This window comes from Rhinopithecus bieti, unplaced genomic scaffold (assembly GCF_001698545.2).
Source record: "Rhinopithecus bieti isolate Rb0 unplaced genomic scaffold, ASM169854v2 scaffold_82876, whole genome shotgun sequence".
Taxonomy (NCBI): domain Eukaryota; kingdom Metazoa; phylum Chordata; class Mammalia; order Primates; family Cercopithecidae; genus Rhinopithecus; species Rhinopithecus bieti.
In genome coordinates, this window is record NW_016830546.1 from 253,486 (window position 1) to 278,379 (window position 24,894).

General features: G+C 47.3%; 1 protein-coding gene and 1 long non-coding RNA gene across 3 annotated transcripts in view; one reads left to right on the forward strand and one right to left on the reverse strand.

Moving 5' to 3' along the window:
• The window catches only part of PHF24 (PHD finger protein 24), a 34,481-nt gene extending 14,909 nt beyond the window's left edge, over window positions 1–19,572 (forward strand). For both annotated transcript variants that reach the window (XM_017865596.1, XM_017865595.1), the window contains exons 2-8: window positions 8,293–8,674; window positions 9,396–9,581; window positions 13,236–13,314; window positions 13,619–13,824; window positions 14,165–14,325; window positions 14,626–14,721; window positions 15,041–19,572. In XM_017865596.1, coding sequence (XP_017721085.1) covers window positions 8,297–8,674; window positions 9,396–9,581; window positions 13,236–13,314; window positions 13,619–13,824; window positions 14,165–14,325; window positions 14,626–14,721; window positions 15,041–15,137 — 1,203 coding nt within the window. In that variant the 5' untranslated portion in view covers window positions 8,293–8,296 and the 3' untranslated portion in view covers window positions 15,138–19,572. The remainder of the gene's footprint in view (window positions 1–8,292; window positions 8,675–9,395; window positions 9,582–13,235; window positions 13,315–13,618; window positions 13,825–14,164; window positions 14,326–14,625; window positions 14,722–15,040) is intronic.
• A 2,861-nt stretch (window positions 19,573–22,433) lies between these two features.
• The window catches only part of LOC108524482 (uncharacterized), a 4,201-nt gene continuing 1,740 nt past the window's right edge, over window positions 22,434–24,894 (reverse strand). Inside the window, exon 2 of the long non-coding RNA XR_001884060.1 lies at window positions 22,434–22,950. This is a non-coding gene — a long non-coding RNA (uncharacterized LOC108524482). The remainder of the gene's footprint in view (window positions 22,951–24,894) is intronic.

Sequence of the window (24,894 nt, forward strand, 5' to 3'; positions counted from 1 at the left end):
TTTTTTTTTTTTTTTTTTTTTTTAGACCCTGGTTCTGTTGATTTTCCACAATCTTGCAGCTGGTCACCTTCTGTGTTAGGCATGTGGCTTTTCCTAAGGCTCCCAGTCCTTTGGGCACATGCTTCCAGGAGCCAATTGTTGACCATCTTGAAAGTTTTCACTTGTATGTGCAGATACTGCTCATGCTAAATTTCAAACCCAGGACAAAGGAAGTACATTTTCACACTTTCTACTTGTGTCCTTAAGGCAACTGCCCTCTGTCGGCCTCACCATAGTCCACAGGACACAGCATAAATGCAGGGGACTGTTGACCTTGGTAATACTGGCTTCTCTTTTCTTACCATTGTGATTGTAGAAACCGGCTAAATTGCAGAATTTCTTAGCTCTCCTCTGTAGTCAGAGAAAAATCACCCTCATGTTTTCATCCCTGCTAGCCCTGACTCACTGTCCAGGTGCCACCTCTTGGGAAATAGAGTAGATGTGATGATGTGAGCTGGTGACTGCACAGTTTCTAGAATTGAGTTTTGGAGATTTGGTCTGATTAGTCTCTCTGGCCAATTTGATAAAGAGAAAAGACACTATGATCTTAAATAAATTGTTTATCTTGCCCAGTCATCTCTGCATCATTCATTCAACAAAGATTTAAGAGGCTAAAACCCTTAATGCTTAATGGAGAGGATCAAACCTGTATTCAAAAGAAGCTTTGATTAAAAGTGAGTGTCACATGCTCTGTGGAAGGTAGTAAGAACCATCTCTACTTTTCTCCCTCCTGATCTCAGTGAAGCACAGATTCCTTTACTCCGCTTGCTCAACCCATTCTCTTTGGTTGTCTTTCCCTTTCTCCTCACTCAGAGGTTTTCTTTGCCTTGTTCCTTCCTAGGGAAGCCCTAACCTCCAGGCAGCCACTTTTACTTGCTTGTGGGCCTTTTATACAGCCTCCATTCCCATACCAAGAATCAGATTGGACCAGCTACTCAGGAGGCTGAGGCAGGAGAATCACTTGAGCCCAGGAGTTTGAGGCCAGCCTGGGTAACACAGTGAGACCCTAGAACCACCCCCGATCTGAAAACATAAATTTTAAGAAGAGAAAATCAGTAAATGTACTTTATATTTAACAGGCTGCACGAGGAAACTCCTGCCTATTAGGAGTATTGCCCTTCAGGCTCTCCACAGCTCTGAATCTTTATAAAGAGTGCTGGGAAATAGAGGCTCCCCAGCTGCCTTCCCCTTCCTTATTTCTCTATCAGCTCCTGCTGTGGAGCAGCCCCTCCTCCTCTTACTCCCACCATTTTGCCCTTATAACTAATCCCGCTGAATTCTAAGCAGGTGCTCTGCAGAAAATGGGTGTGTCTTGCAAACATTCCAAGCTGCCCACATATGTCTTACTGCCTGACAAACACATCTAGACAGGCTGCTCTTACCCAAGACAGATTCTACTTGTTGCTGTTTTCATTTCTTCCAGTTCATGAAGTCAGACGGCCCTCTTCCACCTTCTTGTCCTGCTGTTATTTACCATCACCTGCTCCTCTCCCCGAGTTTTTTTCCAAGTCTTCCCTAGATATCACAAATTCCCTGACAGCCACATAATTCTTGGGACAATATCTTTTTGGCCTCTTTTCATCATTTTTGGGGAGGCAGAAACCCCCAGTCCCACCCACCAGTCAAAGAAGTAATCATTAGGTATAATTTGTGGGATCTTTGCAACTTGATTTCCTTTTAACTCTCTCTTTTTCCTAGGACTTCTTCCAGCACAGGAGAGGGCAGGTTTTCTCCACAGCCATTTGTTTTTACCTGGCACCAATCACTACCACTTGTTTCTCTAAAAATTTGAGCTGATTTTGTTAAGTTCTCAAACACCCCAGGTGCACATCTTAGATATTTCAGAACACACTTTTAATCAAAGTGTCCTTTGTATACAGTTTTGATCCTCTCCATTAAGTATTAAGAGTTTTAGACTCGCTTTTAAAGCTGAATTCTGTTGTGTCCTCACAGTTTACTGTCAATGTCAAAGCCATGTCAATTCAAAATGACTTGGTGGTCTTGTTTGGATTTTGATGGTTTACTGTGAATAGTTCTACTTTGCATTTCTGCCCTTACAGGCATAAAATGGTCTACAAGCTTGAACCATCTCAGGTAAAAGGAATAGCAGCGCTCCAAGAGCCTGTGGTCAGGACTGGAAAGTGTTTGTTTTATGTTTGTTTTGCTAGTAGATGTCAGCTTCAGTCTTCATAGAAATTGCTTTAAGGATAAACTCCCAAAACCATTGCAATGACATAATTGGCCATGGAGATAGCTTCATAGCTATTCTTGGCATCCTTATAAAGAATAATGGTATCCCTACAGTTAATAATGGGTTATAGCGGATCTACAGTGTGTTGGGAGGTGTCTGTGGTTAATTTGCTGATTCACTGTGAATGAGTAAGTTCACTTATAGAGTAACTTCCTAACTAACTGGTCTTTGTTCAATAACTTTTATTAAAACATCTGAAAAAGCCAAAAACAAATGCATACCATTGGTTTTCCTCTAATGAATCATTCTTGAAAATGTGAATTTAGTATGTTTTTTCCAGATCTGCAAATAAGTGTTTCTCAACTATTTTTTTCCAGTGTATGCCTTCCTTCTGATAAACATGAAAGTCTCTTGATTGTTCCCTAAAACTTCTGATACAACTTTTGGGAGGAGGCTGCCTCCAACTATTTGGAGAGTTAGTACCTTCTATATAGCCCTAAGAGCCAAGAAGATACTGTCAAACTCACTGTTTTGTAGTCTATGTCACACACACACACACACACACACACACACACACACACACACACACAAAGCAGAGATGGTTTTTAGTGTTTGTTTTCCAAATATAAATATATAATTGATAAGCTCTGGAAACTCACTTATTTCTCCCCTCCTCCTGGTGTTTCTGATATATACCTCCCACCTGCTGCAGGATCCAGCCAATTCACCATTTGAGAATCATTGCTCTGGTTGTTATGTTTAAAAAATTAAATCAAGCTGGGTGCTCTGGCTGGAACCTATAATCCTAGCTACTTGGGAGGCTGAGGTGGGGAATCACTTGAGCCCCAGAGTTATCAACAAGTCTGGGCAACATAGCAAGACCCTGTCTCTTTAAAAACTTTTCAAAAATTAGCACGACCTGTAGTCCCAGCTATGTGAGAGGATTGCTTGAAATTTTTCAAAAATTAGCACGACCTGTAGTCCCAGCTATGTGAGAGGATTGCTTGAGTGCAGGAGTTGGAGACTAGCCTGTGTAATATGGCGAGACCCCCTCGCCGCTGTCTCAAAATAAATAATTAAATCATTTTTTCTCTTTTTTAATAGCATGAATATATCACAAGTTATTCAGTAATTTCCCTATTGAGGTTGTCTCCACCTTTTTTCTTTTTTAAGAGACAGGGTCTCACTGTGTTGGCCAGGTTTCAGTGCAGTGGCTATTCACAGGCACAGTCATGGCACATGACAGACCCAAACTCCTGGTCTCAAGCAATCCTCCTGCTTCAGCCTCCCGAGTAGCGGGGATTATAGGAACAAGCCACCATGCCCGATTTGTTTCCATCTTTTTAATCATTGTAAAAAGAATGCCCCAATCAATCAATCTTTTTTTTTTTAATGTGATGAGGTCTTGCTATGTTGCCCAGGCTGGTTTTGAATTCCTGGGCCCTGCAAGCAGTTCTCCTACCTCAGCTGCCCATGTAGCTGGGATTACAGGCATGTGCCACTATGCCTAGCTAATTTTGTTTTATACATACGCCCACAGGTGAAAGAGCATCAGCCTCTTGGATACAATAGGTTTTCTTTAGTCAGAGGTGTATTAGTAGCTGTCCATCTCTGGTGGATCTTCCAACCACACAGACTCTTAAGAGAAGCTTGAATACACTGTTCATCTTGCACAACATCAGTTAAGGGCAGCACTTTCCTTATATCCTTGTCTTTTAGAGGCGCGTTCTTCAAATTGCAGATTTAAATCCATTAGTAGGTCATGAAATCATTCAGAGAGTCACTATCAGGGTTGTTTTAATGAAATAGGATAGGATAGAAAATATCAGGGAGCATCACATGTAGTAAAAGTATGATTGTTCCACAAATTTTTTTTTTTTTTTTTTTTTTTTTTTTTTTGAGATGGAGTCTTGCTCTGTCACCCAGGCTGGAGTGCAGTGGCCGGATCTCAGCTCACTGCAAGCTCCTCCTCCCGGGTTTACACCATTCTCCTGCCTCAGCCTCCCGAGTAGCTGGGACTACAGGCGCCCGCCACCTCGCCCAGCTAGTTTTTTTGTATTTTTTAGTAGAGACGGGGTTTCACCAAGTTAGCCAGGATGGTCTTGATCTCCTGACCTCGTGATCCGCCCGTCTCGGCCTCCCAAAGTGCTGGGATTACACGCTTGAGCCACCGCGCCCAGCCTCCACAAAATTTTCACTTGTGTCTACAGGGTTATCACATAAAATCTATTTCTTATTCTGAGCCACAGTTGAAAGTTTTGAGAAACATACCTTGGGGTTTCTGAGGAAAATATAGTGGTCTGCAAATGTAAATGCTCATAATAAAAATATGCTCAAATAAAAATGTGAAGAATTATCTGTCAGTTTTGTATTTTCTCTCTTGGGGTGCCTCTCTCACTGTGAGTTAGGGAGTTGCATCCCACCCAGCCATCGAACACGCTGTTGCCCATGAGGCATTTGAGCAGCATGTGGGGACTACAAGGCCCAGCCCTGTCGCTTCAAGAACCCCCTGGGTCCAAAGCCTCAGCAAAAAATTTAACATATACATACTCTTCTCTCCATCCCCACCCCACCCTGGCTAGATTCCCTCATTAGGTCATATGAACTTTTAAAAGAAGATGAAAAACAACATGAGCATTCTGAATGCTTTAGACCGTATGTTCCAAATACACTCATCAACAGACAGAGAACTAAAGCCCAAAGCAACTAACAATAGGTTCTGAATCACAGAACAGGGGACCCAAAACAAAAGCAAGTCGCCAAGTTGCCAACCCTAAGATTTTCTTTATTATCTAATTAAGGTACCATGTGGGAAAACTGGAAAATACAGATTACAAAAAGATTAAAAGTACATACAGTACAAAATTTATATCATAGCATGAGCATTTTTGTAACTTGCTATTTTGTGAATATGTTTGCATATTTTGAGTATCTTTCCCACCAATAAATATACTTCTACGTCAGTGTTTTCCAGGTTGTTTAGTCTTTCATGGTAGGTACATAATTTATTTCCCTATTGTTTAATATTTGTTTCTAGCTGATGGAAAAAAATGATTCCTGAATCACAATTTTTTATGGATTTATTTGGGGATTAAGATATTTTCCTTTTAATTACAATTTATTATTAGTTGTCCACTGAGGCATGAATAACCTAAATGATTTCCTGAATTTGCTCAATAAATCTTTCTTCAATAAATCTCCTGTGCCACTGCCCTTTAAGGCAGTATTAAGTATTTAAAGTCAATGTTCCTTAGTCACATACTTCAGTTTTACAAATAAATTTATAAATGGAGTCAGGGAGGTGGTTCTTTCCTCTTCTGTCAATCAGTTTATAAATTCAAGAATATTAATTTCCTTGGTAGCAGTAGTGGCAAGGCAAGCACCTGAGCAGGGTAGGAGTTCACATCACTGTGGCACATACAAGCAGTGTTTCCGAAAAGAAGATGGGGCTGTCATCAGATAGTACATGTAGTAAGATTTCATTTTTTAAAGCAAAAAGAATTCTCCACAATTAATTAGCTAATTGGAAAATGTTTATTAAGAATCTATTCTGTTAGATGCTTAACAGACACATTGCTAGGCAATGGAGATAAGGACTGTGTGGGATAAAACAGTCTAATGGGGAAACTGACATTGATCAGTAATCATCCTATTGAATATGTAATGACAAAGGTAAGTGCCCAGAGCAGAAGGGCATGGTGCTGTGAGCACTCCGACCTGGACTGGAGTCAGCAGTGACTTCCCCGAGGAAGTGAGACTTGAGCTAAGCTCTGGTAGATGAATAGGCAGTAGTCAGGTGGGGAGGAATGTTCAAACTTCCTCCAGACGGAGAGAGTATAGCAAATAAAGACTGAAATAAGGCCATTATGATTGGGACACAGAGTAAAGAAGGAAGGCCAGACCTGCAGGGCCTCACAGGCCACAGTAAAGAGACTGATTGTGGGGACTTCTCCTGAAAACTGTAGGAAGCACTGAAAGTTTTAATCAGGGGGTAACATGACACCTGAATGTTCCAGGGACATCTTTAATTCAGCATGTATAAAATCCAATTTAATTATACCTTTTATTTCCAATTTCTGTAAGTGGCACTACCATTCTTCTAGTTAGTCCATTTAAAACTGCCCTCTTTTTCCGGGCGCGGTGGCTCACGCCTGTAATCCCAGCACTTTGGGAGGCTGAGGCGGGCGGATCATGAGGTCAGGAGATCGAGACCATCCCGGCTAACACGGTGAAACCCCATCTCTACTAAAAATACAAAAAATTAGCCGGGCGTGGTGGTACGCGCCTGTAGTCCCAGCTACTCAGGAGGCTAAGGCAGGGGAGGCGGAGGTTGCAGTGAGCCAAGATCATGACACTGCACTCCAGCCTGGGCAACAGAGCAAGACTCTGTCTCAAACAAACAAAACAAACACAAAACAAAAAAACTGCCCTCTTTCCCTTTGTTCTTCATCCAATCAATTATCAATTTATTCCTAGATTTCCCTCATTCTATTTCTATGGTAACAGATACACTCTGTCATTATTATTCCTGCTGTCATCATTTCCGTTTAAACCCTCTACCTCTTGCCTGGACTATGATATTAATAGTAACCTTCGAATTGGCCCTACCTCTCCTCCTACCTGCTGTCACCTTTTTCCCCAAACAAACTGAGCATAACCGCCTATGCATCCTTCAGGGTCCACTTGGTCCACCAGCAGTGTGGTGGGTCTCGGCGTCCTTTAGGTACTCTCAGCACTTTAACTTCTTTGGTTTCTAATATTAAGTAGCTTGAGTGGTGAGACTGTTCTCCTGTCTTCTGTTTCCTATGATGAGCAGTTAGTGCCTTGCACATAATACTGTTCAATAAGCCTTGATTAGAATGGATTGAGAGCAAGGCTAAAATGGACTCTGCTCCACTTTACTTAGAAAAACCATTCCCCAGCTGACTTCTACAAAGTCTCCTCAGGCTAGGAAATAGCAGACCAGCTTTGCAATGTGCCCTGTCATGCCCTCACTGTCCAATGCTGTGCTCTGGTACTGCAGAGAAGAGCAGGGATGATGTTACTTTTTAACCTGTAAAGGATATGGACCCTTCTTGAACAGTTCAGAAGAATTAAAGCAGAAAATATGGGAGTGACATTGGTGCAGCCTTACCTTAGAAGTGTGAGAGGTACCTTAGAGCTTTGTAATAGACCAGTGTCTGTAATAGATAAACAGACCCACAAAGAGGCACAGTTACTAATGAGAGGGGGCAAAGGAGTGTTTGTGTGACCTTGACCATATGGATATGGGTGGCAGACTTCCCTTACTGACTAATTCAGGAATCCTCTAAAACTAGGAGTTTATTGACTTAAAAAGTAGGCATTTGATGAGGATTAGCCCCAGATGGATTGTTCATGGTACTTACTGAAGGAGCTTTTCTTGTGTCAAAAGGCCTGAACTGTGTTGCTACCAGCTTGCTTTAAGCCTTGAGTCTTCCTGCAGGGTAGAGGAGAAATTTGGATTCTGAAGTCTCCAACCATTTAGAAGTAGCAGAAGTGTAGGACCCCTGGACTAAATTGGTTTTAGGACAGGAAGGGAGACAGATATCATTTCATGCACATAGAGTGCTTTCCAGTCTATGAAGCACCCTTAAGCCCATTTTCTTACATTATCCTTGTAACATCCCTGTGAAGTGGGCTGGGGAGATAGCCCTCATTCCATAGATGGGAAAACCAAAGTTGCAAGGCTTGTCAGAAATTGAACCAAAGTCATTCAGGCAAGGTGGTAGGCCTGTGATCCCAGCTACTCAGGAGGCTGAACCAAGGGAATCACTAACGCCCAGGAGTCCAAGAACAGCCTGGGCAACATAGTAAGACCTCATCTTTAATAAATAAATAAATAAAATAAATACATAAATACATAAAATTTAGGAAAGAAGTAGAACCAACATCTTCTGATCCTTAACGTGCTGTCTCCACCCCCACCATGTTCTAGAAGAGGGAGAAACTGTTTAATAGCACTTGCCACTTAGGTTGAAACTGATTGGCCTGACATCCTCAGCCATTGGCTGAATTTGTGCCCCTCTGCTTTTTGTCCACAGAGCCATGGGGGTGTTGATGTCCAAGCGGCAGACAGTGGAGCAGGTGCAGAAGGTGAGTCTGGCTGTGTCTGCCTTCAAGGATGGGCTGCGGGACAGGCCTTCCATCCGACGCACAGGTGAGCTGCCAGGGTCCCGCCGTGGCACTGTAGAGGGCTCCGTCCAGGAGGTGCAGGAGGACAAAGAAGCAGAAGCAGGAACCTCGGTGGTCCAGGAAGAGAGAAGTGCCGGCCGTGCAGCCTGGGAGCGGCTCCGAGATGGGCGCGGCGTGGAGCCTGAGGAGTTTGACAGGACCAGCCGATTCACGCCTCCTGCCTTCATCCGCCCCACCCGGAAGCTGGATGATGACAAACCTCCAGAAATCTGCCTGGAGCCCAGAGAGCCTGTGAGTATCCAGTTAGGACAGGATCCTCAAGTCTTAGCGTATCAGGGGGCCTGTGAGTATCCAGTTAGGACAGGATCCTCAAGCCTTAGCGCATCAGGGAGCAGGACAGGAAAAATGGATGTGGATAAGGTGATCCTCAAAGCTGGAAAAATGGAGCTGAGTCCAAAACAATCTTTGAATTTCTTCTATAAGAATAAAATGTTTGTTATATCCTGGATTCATCTTAGTTAAAGGCTTGGGGCAGTGGATGATAAAGAATGATGCTATGGCAGGTATTCTGTCGACTCTCCCCCTCTTGCCCGCTGCTATGGGTTTTCAACCATGGATAGCACTACCCTCTGTAGGAGGCATTAGGAAATTTGGGAGGGAGGAGTTTGGGGAGGTCACAACACCAGGTGGCTACTGGTGTTTGGTACCAAGAAAAGCAGGGATGATAAATGTCCTGCAATGCCTGGAACAATCTCTCACAACAGATTGTTCTTTCTAAAAGTGCCAGTAGCTCCCTGTTCATAAACATGGTCACAAAGGCATGAGCAACTGGAAGGACCTCCTGGTTCTTGTCCTCCAGAAAGAAAACCTCAACAATGGCTTCAGTTGGAGCTGTTCCTCTAGGCCAATCTGGGAAGGCTCAGCCCCATGCAGGTAGCTCTGTGCTTCGTGGCCTTGGAATCTTGCTGCCTATGCTTTCACATCCCTATTTCCTCCTGCCATCTTTCTGCAGGTTGTCAACGATGAGATGTGTGATGTTTGCGAGGTCTGGACAGCTGAGAGCCTCTTCCCGTGCAGGGTCTGCACCAGGGTTTTCCATGATGGCTGCCTGCGCCGCATGGGCTACATCCAAGGAGACAGTACAGCGGAGGTGATGGAGATGGCCCACACGGAAACAGGCTGGAGCTGCCACTACTGTGTAAGTCTGGACTGCAGGGACAGCAGAGGACTTGGCACTTTTCCTGGAGGCCCAGTCTTAGAACATTTGATTTTAGGCAGTGACCTAAAGAATTTTCCAATGGGCTGGGCATGGTGGCTCACGCCTGTAATCCCAGCACTTTGGGAGACCAAGACGGGAGGATCACGTGGTCAAGAGATTGAGACCATCCTGGCCAACATGGTGAAACCCCATCTCTACTAGAAATACAAAAATTAGCTGGGCCTGGTAGCACATGCCTGTAGTCCCAGCTACTCGGGAGGCTGAGGCAGGAGAATCACTTATACCTGGGAGGCAGAGGTTGCAGTGAGCTGAAATCGTGTCACTGCACTCCAGTCTGGTGACAGAGACTCCATCTCAAAAAAAAAAAAAAAGAATTTTCCAATGGTACATACAAGAGACCTAGAGCTAGGATGGGGTTTCTCAACCTCAGTACATTTTGGGCTGGTTAGTTATTTGTTTGGGGGGCCAAGTGCATTGTAGGATATTTAGCAGCACCCCTGGCCTCAATCCCCTAGATGCCAGTAGCATACATCTCAGTGTGAAGGTAGCAAAATCACCCCCGGTAGAGAACCTCTGAGCTAGGAGATTGACTGGGGCCTAATTACTCAAAAGTAATTCTGCTTGGAGCAGTTCTTTCTCTAATAGTCTATAGTTGTCATTCACCGTATCCATCTGAAGACTAACCTGAAATCCTAACTAGCTGCTTCCAGTAGGGGTAGATTCTATCACAGGAAAACTTCCTAGGCCTCAGATCCTCACTCAGCCTGCCACCTGACTCATAAGCATTGGCGTTTCCTCTTTGAAGTGGTTATTATGTGAATTAAATGACAAAGCTCTATTGATTCAGAACTTCGCAGATTATATATAAATGCCTTCTAACTTTTAATGAAGGACGGAGTCTAAGGTTTCCATTGAAAGCCAGATTTATATCCATTTCTCACTACACCTGAATAGAGTTCAAGTCTTGCCTTATGGATCTGTTGTCTTGCAGATATCGTCATTGTTTATTGATTTCAGAGTGAGGAGCACCTGCTGATCCCCCTCTTCTTCCTGCTGCTTAGACGAAAGCAGAGATGTGCCACTTTCTAACAAATATCTCTTCCTCTGTGGCTTGTTATGGAACAGTTATTTTCAGCTGCTTAAACACCTGTCCCCCTGGAGTACACTGCAGCAGACCCTGCTGTACCAGCGACCTTCTCTAGTGCCTGTCGCCCCTTCCAGATGCCAGCCTTTCATCTCAGCCACTCTGTTTTGCCATGTACTGCTGCCACAGGCCTGGGGTGAAGGGGTCACCTCCTTAACCTCCAGGAACACACTGCTCCCTCCCCAGATTCCTGACACAGTCCTACCATCATTGCCACCATGGTCTACTGGGCTTTTTACAAAGCCTCCTTCCAAGTACCTCTCCTTTCTTTCCTTCCCTTCACAGCCAACGAAGCTGCTGCTTTTTTTTCTTTTTTTTTCTTTTTATTTGACAGGGTCTCATGGTGTCACCTGGCTGAAGTGCAATGGTGCGATCGTAACACTGCAGCCTCGAACACCTAGACCTAAGCAATCCTCCTGCCTCAGCTTCCTCAGTAGCTGGGACTACAGGCACAAGCCATTGCACCTGGCCCACAGCCAAACTTCTTAAAAGAATTTCATCATCTCCTATGGTTCTTCAACCACCTATAATCTAATCTGACATCTGCATCCATCATTCTGCAGAATTGTCCCTTCCTAAAGTCACCAGTCACCTCCTAATTGTCAAGTCCACTGACCTTTTCTGAGGCATCTTCTTACTTGATCTCTCTGAAGTATTTATTACTTCTTTATTCCTCTCTCTTTCCTTTAGGATTTAGTATTTTTGTGAGAATTATTGCATAAGATATGGAAATGAGAGAAAGTAGAAAGTCAATAAAATCCCACCTCAGTCATGTAACCACCATTAACATTACCTCCCACATTCTGCAGCTGTCTTTGCTTGGTATCCAGTACCCTCTTCTCTACTGATTCTCTTCCAGTCTTAGTCTCTGACATTCTTTCTCGATGCCCTTTGTTAGTTTCTTGTCTCAGTCCTGTGTTTCTCAGGGTTCTGTTGTTTAATACTCTTCTTTGCTCACTGCGCCCTCTTTGGGTGACTTCATCGACAGCCATCATCTAAACACTAATGACTCCTATATTTGTGTGTCCAGACCTAAATTTCCTGTCTCTTGCACTTATTCACCTTGATATCTCACAAGTACTTCACACTCATCATGCCCCAAAATGAACTCATCTTTGTCCCCAAACCTGCTCTTCCTCCACTCCTCATCTCTGTGAATAGTAATACCATGCCCCAGTTACTAATCCCAGTTCATTCTCCCTCACGCCTCACATCCAGTGAGTCATCAGGTCCTGTTGATGCCGCCTATAATATCTCTGAAATCTCTCTTCCCTTCTTCATTTTCATGTCTCAGTTTAGCTGCTCATCATTTCTTGCCTGGACTGTTGCAGCAGCCCTCAACTGCTCTCCACACCTCCAGACTCTGCCCCTCTAATCCATCTTCCACACAGCAGCCAGAGATCTGACCACAGCACTCCCCACTTGAAAACCCTGTGGTGGCTCCCTTTTGCCCTCAGAATAAAGGCCTAATTTGAGGGGCTCGATAAAGGGTACTGGAGGTACTTCATAGTAGGCCTCCTCCTTCCCTCACACACACACACACGCACACACACGTACTCCAAGCCCCAGCCACACTGAACACATCTCACAGTGTTACACACCACTGTGGCACCCAGTATATATTAGGTGCTCAGTAGGTGTTTGCTGAAAGTATGGTTTGAAAGAAAAATACAACTATTATATATTAGTTTTTAAAAAGTGTTATGGAAGAAAAAGAATGGTTTGAGTTCTTTATGAGATCCACATATGAATACTCATGAAATATCTGCTCTTGTACTTTGCTGGTATTTCAGAGGAAGAAAGTAACCTTATACTAGAAAGGATCTTTGATAGTTTGAAGACTGTATGGTTAAGTCAACAAAATAAGATATCAGTGCTCCTTTGGAATTAAAATTTCTGTGGCACCACAAAAACACGCATTTGGCTTTAGGAGCCTTATAATGATGACATCTTTTAAAACCATTCTGGAGTTATTTAAAGTGATACAACCCACTTCGTATCCAAGTGGGCCAGCACCACTTGGAGCAGAGCTAGGATTAAACTTTTTTTGAACTAAAATGCATTTTTAGCACAGCCTAACACAGAAGCCAAGTAGATAAAAGGGATGGAGATGGAGCCACTCTGGTTGATGGAGACAGGGATTCACAACCTGCCTACTCAATAGCCCTCATTCCGTGCAGCAGCTTCCTAAGGCACTTCCAAGAAATCCCCAGGTTAGCTCAGAGGAGACAACCACTGTTTTAGTAAAGGAACTCAGTGCTGGAGTCAGGGCATCTGGGTTCTGGGGAAGATTCTGCCCCAGAGTAAAGACAACTCTGGCCAAGTCCTTTCCCCTCTCTGGGGCCTCACTCTCATTGATTGTGAATAGGAGGCTGGGATTAGATGATCCTGGAATTGCTTTCCAGCTGAAATTCTATTTCTAGCCTCCTTGACCCTGGCCTTTCTTACTGGCCTGTATGGCCCCCGACTCAGCTCTTCCTTATTTTCAGGACAACATCAACTTGCTGCTGACTGAGGAAGAAATGTACAGCCTCACGGAGACCTTTCAGCGGTGTAAAGTCATCCCTGGTAAGGTTGGGTGGTGCTACTTGGATGGAGAGGGGCCGGGCAGATTTCTCCTTCATGCTTTCTAGGATGAACCATGAAAGGAGTGTTCCGTATTCAGTGGGTAGAGGGTAAATGGGTCCTTGTTCCTGAGTTGTTGGCCAGCAGAGTCACCCATCCCCTGTCACAGCCTGGGTAACCCTGGCCATAGGTGCAGAGACTCAGCAAGAGCTGTGGGTGTAGGGGCCCCGAGGGTGCCCTGGAGGTGATGGAAGTGCCCTAAGGCTGAAGAAGGATGGGCATGGCCAGCACGGGGTGCCTCCCACAGATTGCTCCCTGACATTGGAGGACTTTCTGCGCTACCGTCACCAAGCAGCCAAGCGGGGGGACCGTGACAGGGCCCTGAGCGAGGAGCAAGAAGAGCAGGCAGCCCGCCAGTTTGCTGCCCTGGACCCTGAACATCGAGGCCACATAGAGTGGCCTGACTTCTTGTCCCATGAGTCCCTCCTGCTTCTGCAGCAGTTGCGTCCCCAGGTGAGGGCCAGCTGGGGCAAATGTTTCTGGGATACTGGGTGACAAGGGCCTGGGAGGCATGCTGGGCAGGGTCGGGGAGCACTGGGTCCTGCCCGAGCAGGGGCCAGTATCAGGAATGGGCTCAGGTTCCATCCAGTGACGGATGATCTGGTGCCCAGGCTGAGGAAACTGTGAGGAAGACTGATCTGCCCTGGGCTGCACTGGAAGTGTTGGTGCCTCCAGAAAGGCTCTGGGCAGTTTCTAAGGGAGGTTGCAAAGGTGGTAATGGAGGTAGGATTCTCTATGGCCTGGCAGTTTACAAGATATCTCCACCTCTAAGATCTTGTCTCTTCTTCCCCAGAACTCTCTGTTGAGGCTTCTGACAGTGAAGGAGCGGGAACGAGCCAGAGCTGCCTTCCTGGCACGGGGCAGTGGGAGCACCATCAGTGAGGCAGAGTGCCGCCGGGCCCAGCACTCTTGGTTTTGCAAACAGTTCCCAGAGGCTCCTTCCTGCAGTGTCAGGTCTGCTCCTTACCAGTCCCAGTCCCCACTCAGCCTTTTCTCCTCCCTTTTCCATGCCAGTGGCCCTTCCATACCTCCCTGCTCCCCCTGCCAACAGCCGAGAGAGGACCCTCCTATGCATTAGGTAGAAGATGGTGATGCCTACAGGCCAGGACATGGGGCAGCCTCTACCTTCAACTCGGTGTTGCCACACGTCAGAAGAGCCTGGATGAGCGTGTCCAGAGCCTTGGGCTTACCAGAGTTTGGGAGGGGCAGGCATTTCACTATCCCACTCCTAACCATGTGTCCTCTGCCCAGCAGCATCAGCCATGTGGGTCCCATTGCAGATAGCAGCCCAGCCAGCAGCAGCAGCAAGAGTCAGGACAAGACCCTGCTGCCCACAGAGCAGGAGTCCAGGTGAGTAGGACCTCCTCACCTGGCCATTTGTATCCTCTGAACCCCCACAAAACACATAAGTAAGAGAGGGTATTACTCACTCCCACTCCAAAACAACAAGCGCCCACCCAAGAAACCAGGCTCCAAGAGTGCACATTTGACCCAAGTCTATAGGACCAGCCAGCTGGTCTGTTGGCTTGGTAGCACAGCCAGCCATAACCAGGTCAGGCATGAGCCAAGCTTCCCTGAGTTTTGTGTAGCCCAAGCCATGTTGCCCCAGGATCAGGGCTCACGTGTCTTCAAACCAGCCTCATGACCCTGTTCTTTGCTTCCACTCCAGATTTGTGGACTGGCCTACCTTCCTGCAAGAGAATGTCCTCTACATCCTGGCTGCTCGCCCCAACAGCGCAGCCATTCACCTGAAACCCCCAGGATAGCATGGAGCAGAGAAGCTCAGTTTGAGGACAGTGACGTCCTCTCCCCTCTCTCCTTTCTCCCTTCCCCCACCAACCTCTGGCACTGAGACTCATGGGGTTGGGACACCGCCAGCGTCTTAATTTGTCACTAAGCTTTATGGCACTGAAATCACCATTCCCCTCACAACAGAAGCAGTGAATGCATTGCCACAAGGAGAAGCCCTGGGAGCTATGGCAGCATCCTCTCCTGGACCATCCCTGCCCCACATCATAGACGGGACCTGCCACCACACTTACACACATGCACACATGCTGCCCAGCTGTCCATGCCATCAGAAGCCTGGTTCTTTTTGGTTGAGAAAGGACCAAAGTCCCTTTGTGAAGCCCCTGATATAGAGGAGAAGGTCTCTACTCACCCCTTCTATAGGCAAGTTCTAATTTCCAATAGACAAATCTCCGGCCAAATGATTCTTAATAAGGGGCATGTCAGACTCACATGCCTGCCTAGAGATCCTAGAGATCTCAACGGGCCCCACTTTCCCCCCTGAAAATCCCTTCTGCGGTGAGCTGCTGTTACTAGTAGGTGTGCATTATGTACCTCGGCTATACTGAGTTGGCAAAAGAGTTAAACATCACCACTGAAGTTCAGCCCTTTATTTATTTAAATTCCAATTCCTGGTGACAGAGAAGGCAACTAGCCTGGAGAATCCTGACTGGAAGAGGGGGAGGCAGCCCCTCCCAGGGACTCAGGATTCTAGGAACCTCTCAGTCAGGTTACCTGCGTCCAAAAGTCTTTAGCAGGATAGTCAAAAATCAAGGTGAGCCTTCTTGGCCCCTATTTTTCAGATGGTAGCTCATGGCCCAGGGCCAAGGGGACCTGAATGGAGCAAACACACCGGCGGGAGCCACAGCCTCTGTGTTAGATGCTTCACCCAAGTCACCAACCACAGAGACTGACGAGAGCACGCTCTGGAGGAAGAGAGAACGGGGCTCATGCTTCCTCATTGTTCCAGCTCAACTCACTGTAGACAGCTTCCACAGCCCAAGAAAGATCTGCAGAGCCCTGAGTGGGGACTCTTTCAGCCATCCTGACAAAGAGGATAAGAGGCTGGGGCTTAAGAAGAGGCTCTGCAGAGAAGGTCCTGGGAAAGCCTTACAGAAGGAGAAATTTTCCCCTTCTCCCTGTCACTGAGACACGGCTTGAGTGGCTGCTTCTCCTCACTGCTAACCACATGTCCTTCCCCACCAGGCTAGGGCCTGGGCCTGGCATGGAAGACCTTTTGGGGCAATCAGAGGCTGCTACAAGAGCACCAAGCCTGGCCTCCAAGCCCCAGCCCCTCCTTGCTAAGTACTCATCAAATTCAAATTCTTCAGTCTGTGTGTTATGGCTCATCTTGGCTGGCCGTGGGATCCATGTTCTAGGCTTCTGTTTCCAACCTAATGACTTAGGCATAGCCAGATCTGACTACCAAGAGTTATTCAAAAGGGAGTGGAGCACAGTTATGCAGAAGCAAACACATCTTCATTGCTCAAGGCCCTTGTGCTAAATCGGGTGCATACAGAAGAAGGCACACACTGCTCAGTGCTGAATGTTTTGAGGAAAGCAGGGAGCTGCAGCCAGGGCCTTTGTGAAAGCCCTGTGTAGTCTCCTCCTGTAGGAACCGCCTTTAGCTGGAAGCAGGGTGGTGAGCTGCTGGGGTTGTATTATTTGGGACTGAAATGAAGCAGACAGGAGACAAATCTGGGCTCAGGTGTATGGCCCACAGCTTTTAGAAATACTCTTCAGCCATCCCCCAGGATTGATCCATAGGAGGGGCCATTATTCAGTCTAGTCAAAAAAACAAAGCACAGGACTCCTGGGCCTAAGAACTGCATCTGAAGCAGCCAGGCCTGGGGTTTTGCACTGAGATTAAAGCACATTAAGCACAGGGGCTCTTACCTACTCTCCTGGCAAATCGTCTCCTGTGCCAGTGGCCTTGGGCTGCTCAATCTCACAGGGCATTTTGAGTAGAGACAAGCTCTGGGCTTTGAGAGCTGAACAGCATTTTTCTCCTGCCTCATCAGTCACAGGGACTGGAAGTCCATCTTGTTCCCTGATCCTTCACAGATCAAGGTGATGCCTACCTCTTTGGAGCTGCTGTCTCTAGCTCTCTACGGGTGAGGGAGGAGAGTCAGTGGGCCAGGTCAGGCCTGCCATATTCCAGGGCCTGGCAAAGCAGCCCCGGAGTTCTTCCACAACAGGAGCAGGCCCATTTGGGATCACCCTTCTCCCTATTCGAGAAGAGCAAACTTCCTGGGTGAGGGCCTGCTACAGAGATCCCAGGGGCCACTTCCCCCAGCAAAGAATAGAGTTCCCAGCCCACAAGAGTCCCAGGAAGCAGGAAAGCACAAAGGAGCGGACAGCCTCCTCTCCAGAGGCAGTTGTCTAGCTTTTTACCAAAGGGGAAGTGCCATTGCTCCCCAAGTCCAGAGTTGCAGAAGCCCTGCCCCAACCCTGTGTCCAGAATCTCCCTTTGCAGTGTTCTAATCCCCAGCGCCCCTATGCGGTATGTATAGAGATGTTAAAAACGTTCAGAAACCTAGTGAAGCCCATTTCATTTTCAAGCCCTCCCGTCACTGTGACTCTGAAATTCTGCCAAGTACAAATATTAGCGACTGACTCTAATAAGGTATGAGAAAATGTTTCAGTCTTCTTGGCTACCCAAAATTGAGATCAGTGTTTCTAACCAAGGAAGGCCTGGGTTACAGACAGGCTCCTCTGAAGCCCACTTGCCCTAAGTGTTTTCACCTCGCATTCCTCTTGCCCACCTTCAGATGTGAATGAAGGGGCAGCTGGATGATGTGGCAGAGCTGCAGGGACTGAGGGTCAGCTGAGCAGGGGCCCTGGCCACGAAACCACTCCAAGTCTCCTCCTTGGCTTCCTCACCTGAGCCCAGCCTTCCCCCAGCAGAATACTTGAGCAAGGGCCCCTAGGGTATCCCAGGGATGGAGCAGTCCCCTCACTCTAGGTACTGATCTAACCCTCAAAGGCCCCTCTTCGTTTGAGGACAGCTGCAGTAGAAACCATGAGGACATTGCCTCTTTTTTGCCCTCAGCCCAAGTACCTGGGGCTAGCAGGGCAGATACCGGCCTTTCTGGCCCTGCTGCTCCCTATGGGATGTCACCCTGACATTGCTTAAGTGGCCAAGTCTTAGGGTCCCCTTATTCCTGTCACCATTATGGAAAGCACAGAATTAAACTGCTTGGGAAGAGGACACCTCCCTGGGGAGTGAACCCCAGGGTTATACCCAGGACTCATAGCCCAAAGCACAACCTCAACCATTGCAGGTTTCACAGCTTCAGTCAGAGTGGTGCCAGGAAGCCCAAAAGTTGAGAGGGAAGGTCAGCAGAAGCTGCCTGGCAGGGCCCCAGGCCAGCTAGACCCACCCCAGAGCCAAGAGAAACTCAAGCAGGACTGAGAACTGGTAGCTGGCTCTAGTGATCCTGCAACCATGTTCCCTTCAGACCAGCAGAGTGAAGACAGATAGATGTGTGGCCCTAAAAGGCAGAACAGTTTTGATGCCAGAACTTCAGGACATCCTGGCAGTACCTATCACCACAGTCCCTTTTTACCCCTCCTCTATTTACAGTGAAATAAAATTCCTATTTTCTTTTTTTTTTTTTTTTTTTCTTTTCCTTATTTCAAGCTCTTGTCTGAAAAATTGCTACTTTCTCCTACCACTTAGTTTGAATTTGCCCAGGATATCTCTCTGGGCCCCTGGCTGCAACCCAGACAATGGCGAGATCTCCTGGAGTGGAGAATATTCACGCATCATGCCTGTTCCTGATGGCTCAGCCCTGGAGTGGGGTGGGACTGGGCATTTTCTCTGCTGTTGCTTTTCTGCTGCCACTATTTTTGGCAACCTTGGAAAGAAAACAAACAGGTTACAGAATTTCTACTAGCACTAAGGAAAAGCTTTTTCCTTCTGGGCCACACGCCACAGTGACCCAGAGCATGGAAAGGGAGTCAGCCCTAGTCTGGACCAGTGACTAAGAAGCCCAATCACATTCCAGTTTCTATAGCACTGGGTAGGCACAACCCATAGTTGAGAACATTGAGTTATAAGTAGCTAGGCCTTTCCATAGCCATGGTGATACAAAGGCCCTGAAGATTGGCCTCCTGCCATCATGGGTTGGCCTGTGATCTGTCCCCCAGCCAAACCCAAGCTTGTGAGAGGGACTCGAAACACTTGAGTAACACTGGGGAATCCAACACGCTCTGGTCCCTCATGCCTTCATGTGCTTTTCTGCGGAAGGTAACTTGACAGTAAGCTGAGGGGAACGTCCCCAAGACCTGTCTCCCCATCTCTACAGCTGCATGCTCCTCTGCGTGGCCCAGGCTTCACAGCACTCCAGAAGAAGCTGATGCCCTGAGGCTGGGCACAGTGGAAATCATAATAAAGCGATTGTAATGCTCTATCAGCTTCCTGTTTCTTGTTGTTTGGGGAAGCTGCCATTTCTGTGTGGTTTCCCATTGTTGACCAATCCCTGGGTCTAAGATGGGCAACTGCGGCTGCCAGGAAGGACACAACATGCTGTGACTCTTTCTAGAGTTCTCCTGGTCCTGACCTTCCCAAAAATCAAGAGATGGGTAGAGCTAGGGGCACCACACATACAGATACAGAGATACTGGTATTTCTGTATCCAGCACAGATACGGAGTGGAAAAAGGAGCACTGAAGTGGGGAGCCAGAGTTTTCAAAGAAATTGAGGATGAGGTCATAAGGTCTCCGAAGCTGTCTGCTGTGTGTTGTCTCTCCCCTGTGCCATGCCCCAGGGCCAGTTTTAGACACTTCCAAGTTCCTCCTGAGCTAAAAGTAAGGAAACTCGTTGGCTATTTTCTCCTGGTCTGAGTGTTTCCTCCCCATTTTGACAAATTGCTTTAATGTGATATGATAGGGTTGGGAAAGTTAAGATTGGAGATGCCATTTGGAGGACTATGGGATCCTCATTCATCCTTTTTATCTGGTGAGAACAGAGCCAGTACCTATAGGTGAGAAAGCATTTCTAGGCTGTGGATCAGAGGCCAATACTCTACCTCCAAAACCAGAGAGGATCCCAAGTACAAGTCATCTCTAACATTTTTTGAGCACTTACTATGCACTTGGCAGTGCTTTGCATAGAGTCGCTAATCTTCACAATAACCCTATGAGATTTTTATTGCAGGTGAGAAAAATGAGGAACAGAGAGCCCATGTTTCCCAAGGTTACACAACCACACAGGAAGTAGGGGAACCAGGCAGTTTGCCTTCAGAGGACATGTTCTTAGCCACTTTGTTGTGCTTCCTGTCAAAGCTCACCTCAAAGGAACCACTGCTGTGTAAGCCAGCATCTCCCCTCACCACCCTGGGAATAGACACAGACAGGTAACCAGGCTTGTATCCATGACACGGATTTCTTACCAGTGCACAATTCACCCCACCCACTCATGAGGCTCCCACACCTCTCCTCCCTGAAGTCTTCCCATGGGGTCCACCAGACTGACAGCAGATTAATGACACCCCACCAGCCCTTTGTCCTTGTCTCCAGGCTCAGTAAAGCTAAGCATTGGGACAGAAAAAGAGGCATAAAGGCTGGGTATCTGTGGGCCCAAATGAATAAGGTTTCCCTGCCCTCAGTTCAGCAGTCCTGGCTGGAATTTAGACCCCCTGAGGACTGTTCTTCCCACCAACTGTCACTTGCTCCCAGGACTGGCCGGGGTCTTCCACAAACTTCCACCCATCCTGTCCTGCTCTGGTTCAAATGCATATCCTCTTTCTCCCTGGGGAGAGTCATTCCTTAAGAGAATCAATGGCTGCTAAATTTGCTAAACATGGAGTAGTGCTCTCTCCCACCCCACCCTGTCTAAGGGTTTCTTGGAGGTTGACTTTGCTGAACCTCAGTTTCCTCAACTGTAAAATCTGTAGGACAGTCCCTGTCCTGTCAGCCTCCTGGGCTGGTTAATTGAGGAAAGAGTTTTGTAAGAGGAGAGAGCTTTACAGACTGTAAGGCACTGGGTAAGTAGAAAGGATTTCTGCTCCAGCTGAAAGCTGTGAGTGTATCACCTCCACCCTCCCACAGTCCCAGGCATAGCTGGGTGGTGGGGTGGTGGGTACCGTGATTGCCTCTGTCCAAAGTGCTGAAGTCACAGCCAAGCCAGCTGAGGACCTTCAGTCCCTCCTTGTCCCACCTTTGAGTGAACATCAAGTACAGAGATTTCCAAGCCCAAAGAGTGTCCTAAAATTGAGAATGTATTGCAAACAAATTTTATTTTATTTCCAGTATCTTTGTTTAAAATGAATACAGCTCTCCATTCAAAATTATAACAAGTACAAATGAACAAGAGGTGATTTAGCAGCTCAGTGAGAAAAGAGCCTTAACTCGGTATGGGTGAACAGTATGAGGTGGCTGCCAAAAAATAAACTGGTGGGCCAGGTGTGCTGGCTCACGCCTGTAATCCCAGCACTTAGGGAGGCCGAAGCAGGTGGATCTCCTGAGGTCAGGAGTTCAAGACAAGCCTGGCCAACATGGCGAAACCCTGTCTCTACTAAAAATGCAAAAATTAGCCAGGTGTGGTGGTGCGCACCTGTAGTTCCAGCTACTCAGGAGGCTGAGGCAGAAGAATTGCTTGAACCCAGGAGGCAAAGGTTGCAGTGAGCCAAGATCACGCCATTGCACTCCAGCCTAGGCAACAGGGCAAGACTCTGTCTGAAAAGAAAAACAAAACAACAAACACACACACACACAAAAAAAACCTGATGTAATCTGAGCCTATGTGGAAAGAAGTTCAGAGTCAGAGGAAGGAGGCAGGTCGGCTTATTTGTACCCTGCACCAGCTCTCCTGGAAAAAGCTAATCATAACTGGGCACTACAAACTGAAACCCACTCAGGCAAACATGATCTTAGTGGGTAGAACTGAGAAAGGCAGGGGATGAACCCATGAAGGCATGGGTCCTGGAGAGAAGCAGATTTGAAGGATGCAGATGGTGACGTTTGGCAGATGGGCCAATGAGGTCAGTGTGGTCTCAAGGACAGGGCTAAGATGAAATGTGAACACTATGGAGAGGCAGATTTCTGCTCAATAGGACCAAACATAACTGGTTACCAGGGAAGGCAGTGGAGCTGTATTAAGCATGTGACAGAAATGCTGATTTCAGGGTGGGGTGACTTCAGTCCTCTTGAGATCTGAGATGCCAATAAACAGTTAAGCACATTCTGTGCATACCCAGTGCTAAGCCCAGGTGAGCCAGAAGGAGAAGATTCATGACTGTAAGAACCCACATAAACCCAAAGTTTTGGCATCAAAATCGAGAACTTTAATTTTTTTAGTTCACAGGTGGGCTCTTGGACGCTTGCCTCTAGAACCTGGTGTTGCACGCCCTCTGCTGGTTATCCCTAACATTGCGCTCTCATCCCAAGGCAGGACATCACCCCTCTGAACCCTTTTGGTGCTGGTCAGCCATAGGTTCAGAACACGCAGGGAGACACCAGCGAATATCAGGGAGTTAGATCCTGGAGTGCTCAGTTAGTTCAGTATAGGATCAGAACTGAATCTGAAGATGAATTCAAGTATTTTTAATCAAAATTAGGGCTCAGCCATGTCTAGGAGGAGGGTTTGGGCAGAGGCTGGATTTGGGGAACTGTCTCTACCAGGACAATAACCAGGTTGTGTCTCAGGCTGAAGTCAAAGTTGGGATTCAGCGTGGGACCAAAGTCTGGGCCTGGGTGTCAGCATGAAGCATGTATCAGGTGAGACGCTCAGTCTGATCGCAAGAGAGAGGCCATCTGCAGCCAAGGTGATGGGTCAATGTGGCATTCCTATGCCCAGGAGAAAGCATCAGGTAATGAGTACCCAGTCACTGGAGAACTCAAGAACAAACAGGGAGACTGCCCAGGGAGAGGTATGAGGGACAGGGGACAGAAAGAGATAGTCACTCTTTTTTTTTTTTTTTTTTTTTTTTTTTTTTTTTTTTTTTTTTTTTTTTTTTTTTTTTTTTTGAGAGGGAGTCTCGTCTCACTGTCACCCAGGCTGGAGTGCAGTGGCGCGATCTCGGATCACTGCAACCTCTGCCTCCTGGGTTCAAGAGATTCTCTTGCCTCAGCCTCCTGAGTAGCTGAGATTACAGGTTCGCGCCACAACACCTGGCTTTTTTTTTTTTTTTGTATTTAGTAGAGATGGGGGGTAGTCACTAATTCGTAAGGCCCTCCCAACTTTAAGGATGGTGATGGGTAGGCCAAGGAGCCCCCTTTTCCTCAGTATTCTAGTATCCCAGTATTCTAGTCCTGGTTTCCTGTAAAGCCCCCGCTCCTGCTCCCACACACACACTAGTACTACCACATACATATCATAGGCACAAATGGGGGAAAGAAGTGGCCCAAGGGCCAATTCTATCACTGCAGAGAGCTGGCAGTTGTGAGGGTAGTCTTCCTTCCCCACAGGATTCTCTGTTTCTACTGGCAACAGGGCCTGGCAGCCTCCCACACCCAGATCTTAGCAACCATGGGAACCCCTGGCAACTGCTACCATGGTGACAAGACAGGGAACTGAAAACAGGCTGGGGGCACTTCCTCTGCAGCCTTTGGGATGTGAGCAGGATAGGGGCTCCCTTCCCTATACAGTCTGGGAGGGAACATGTGCCTCTGTCTAAAACACCTCCTCACTGGCACCCACCCCCACCCCTGCCCACGGGTTCCGGTTCCCTCAGGGTGAGGAAATGAGGGACACCTAGGGTTATGACGTCTCCAAAGGGAGGGAGGGTGAGTGGGGGCGTTTGGCACTGGCATGATCGCAGATGCGTGCATACTCTGGCAGACGTGGTGTCAATGTGTCAGCGGCCACATACCTCATCCACTCTTTGTCATGTAGACACATGCCCACACAGTCATTTACTCACACATGTACACTGACCCAAAATCATATACCTACAACATATAACAGAATCAGGCACACCACCACACAAAAATAACTGCAAAGATCCACTCACAAATCACATTACCAGTACCACACTATAAATAACTCCCAATCAGACTCACAGATTTACAGATGCACTCACACTCCCAGCATTTGTGAACATGTAGAGTAATGGTTAACTTGGTTGAGTTAACCAAGTTAACCATTGGTTGGGTATAAACTACATGCCCAGCTCAGAACTAAGTGCACTACCTGTGTTACCTTAATTAACCCTCTCAACAACCCCCTGAAGCACCAATCCCCATTTACAAAGGAGATGAGGTGCCAGTGTGGCATGTAAGCTCACAAGGTGCATAGACTCCAGACCACACTGCCACGGTCCACGCCACACCGAGCACCACACACCCAGGACAATGGGACCGAGGGCAGGAACCACGGACTAGGCAAACAGTGGAGTCCGTGCTACCAACACCTAAAGGCACAGTCCCGCACCCTCAAAGGTCCGAGCCTACACTTTAGCATTAGCAGGGGCCAGGTAAAGGCTGGTGACTAAACTCTCTGCCTCCGTGTTGGCACAGGCAAGGTTGGGGGAGGCAAAAGAGACAGAACTGGAATAGGAAGGAGAGCCACCCACAGCCTGGGCCCCACAAGTCTGGAGGTGGGAGAGAGAGAGCCCCCAGATCTGAGGAGCCAGCAGCGGTACAGGGCCCCTCACCCCACCTCACCCATCTCTGTGTCACACTAGTCCATCCCTCCTCCCTATCCTCCCCCTTCCTCACTCCTCCTCACCCTATCTCTGTGCCTCATCCTTTCGTTGCTCACCCCTTTCGTCATCCCCACCCTGCCTTCCT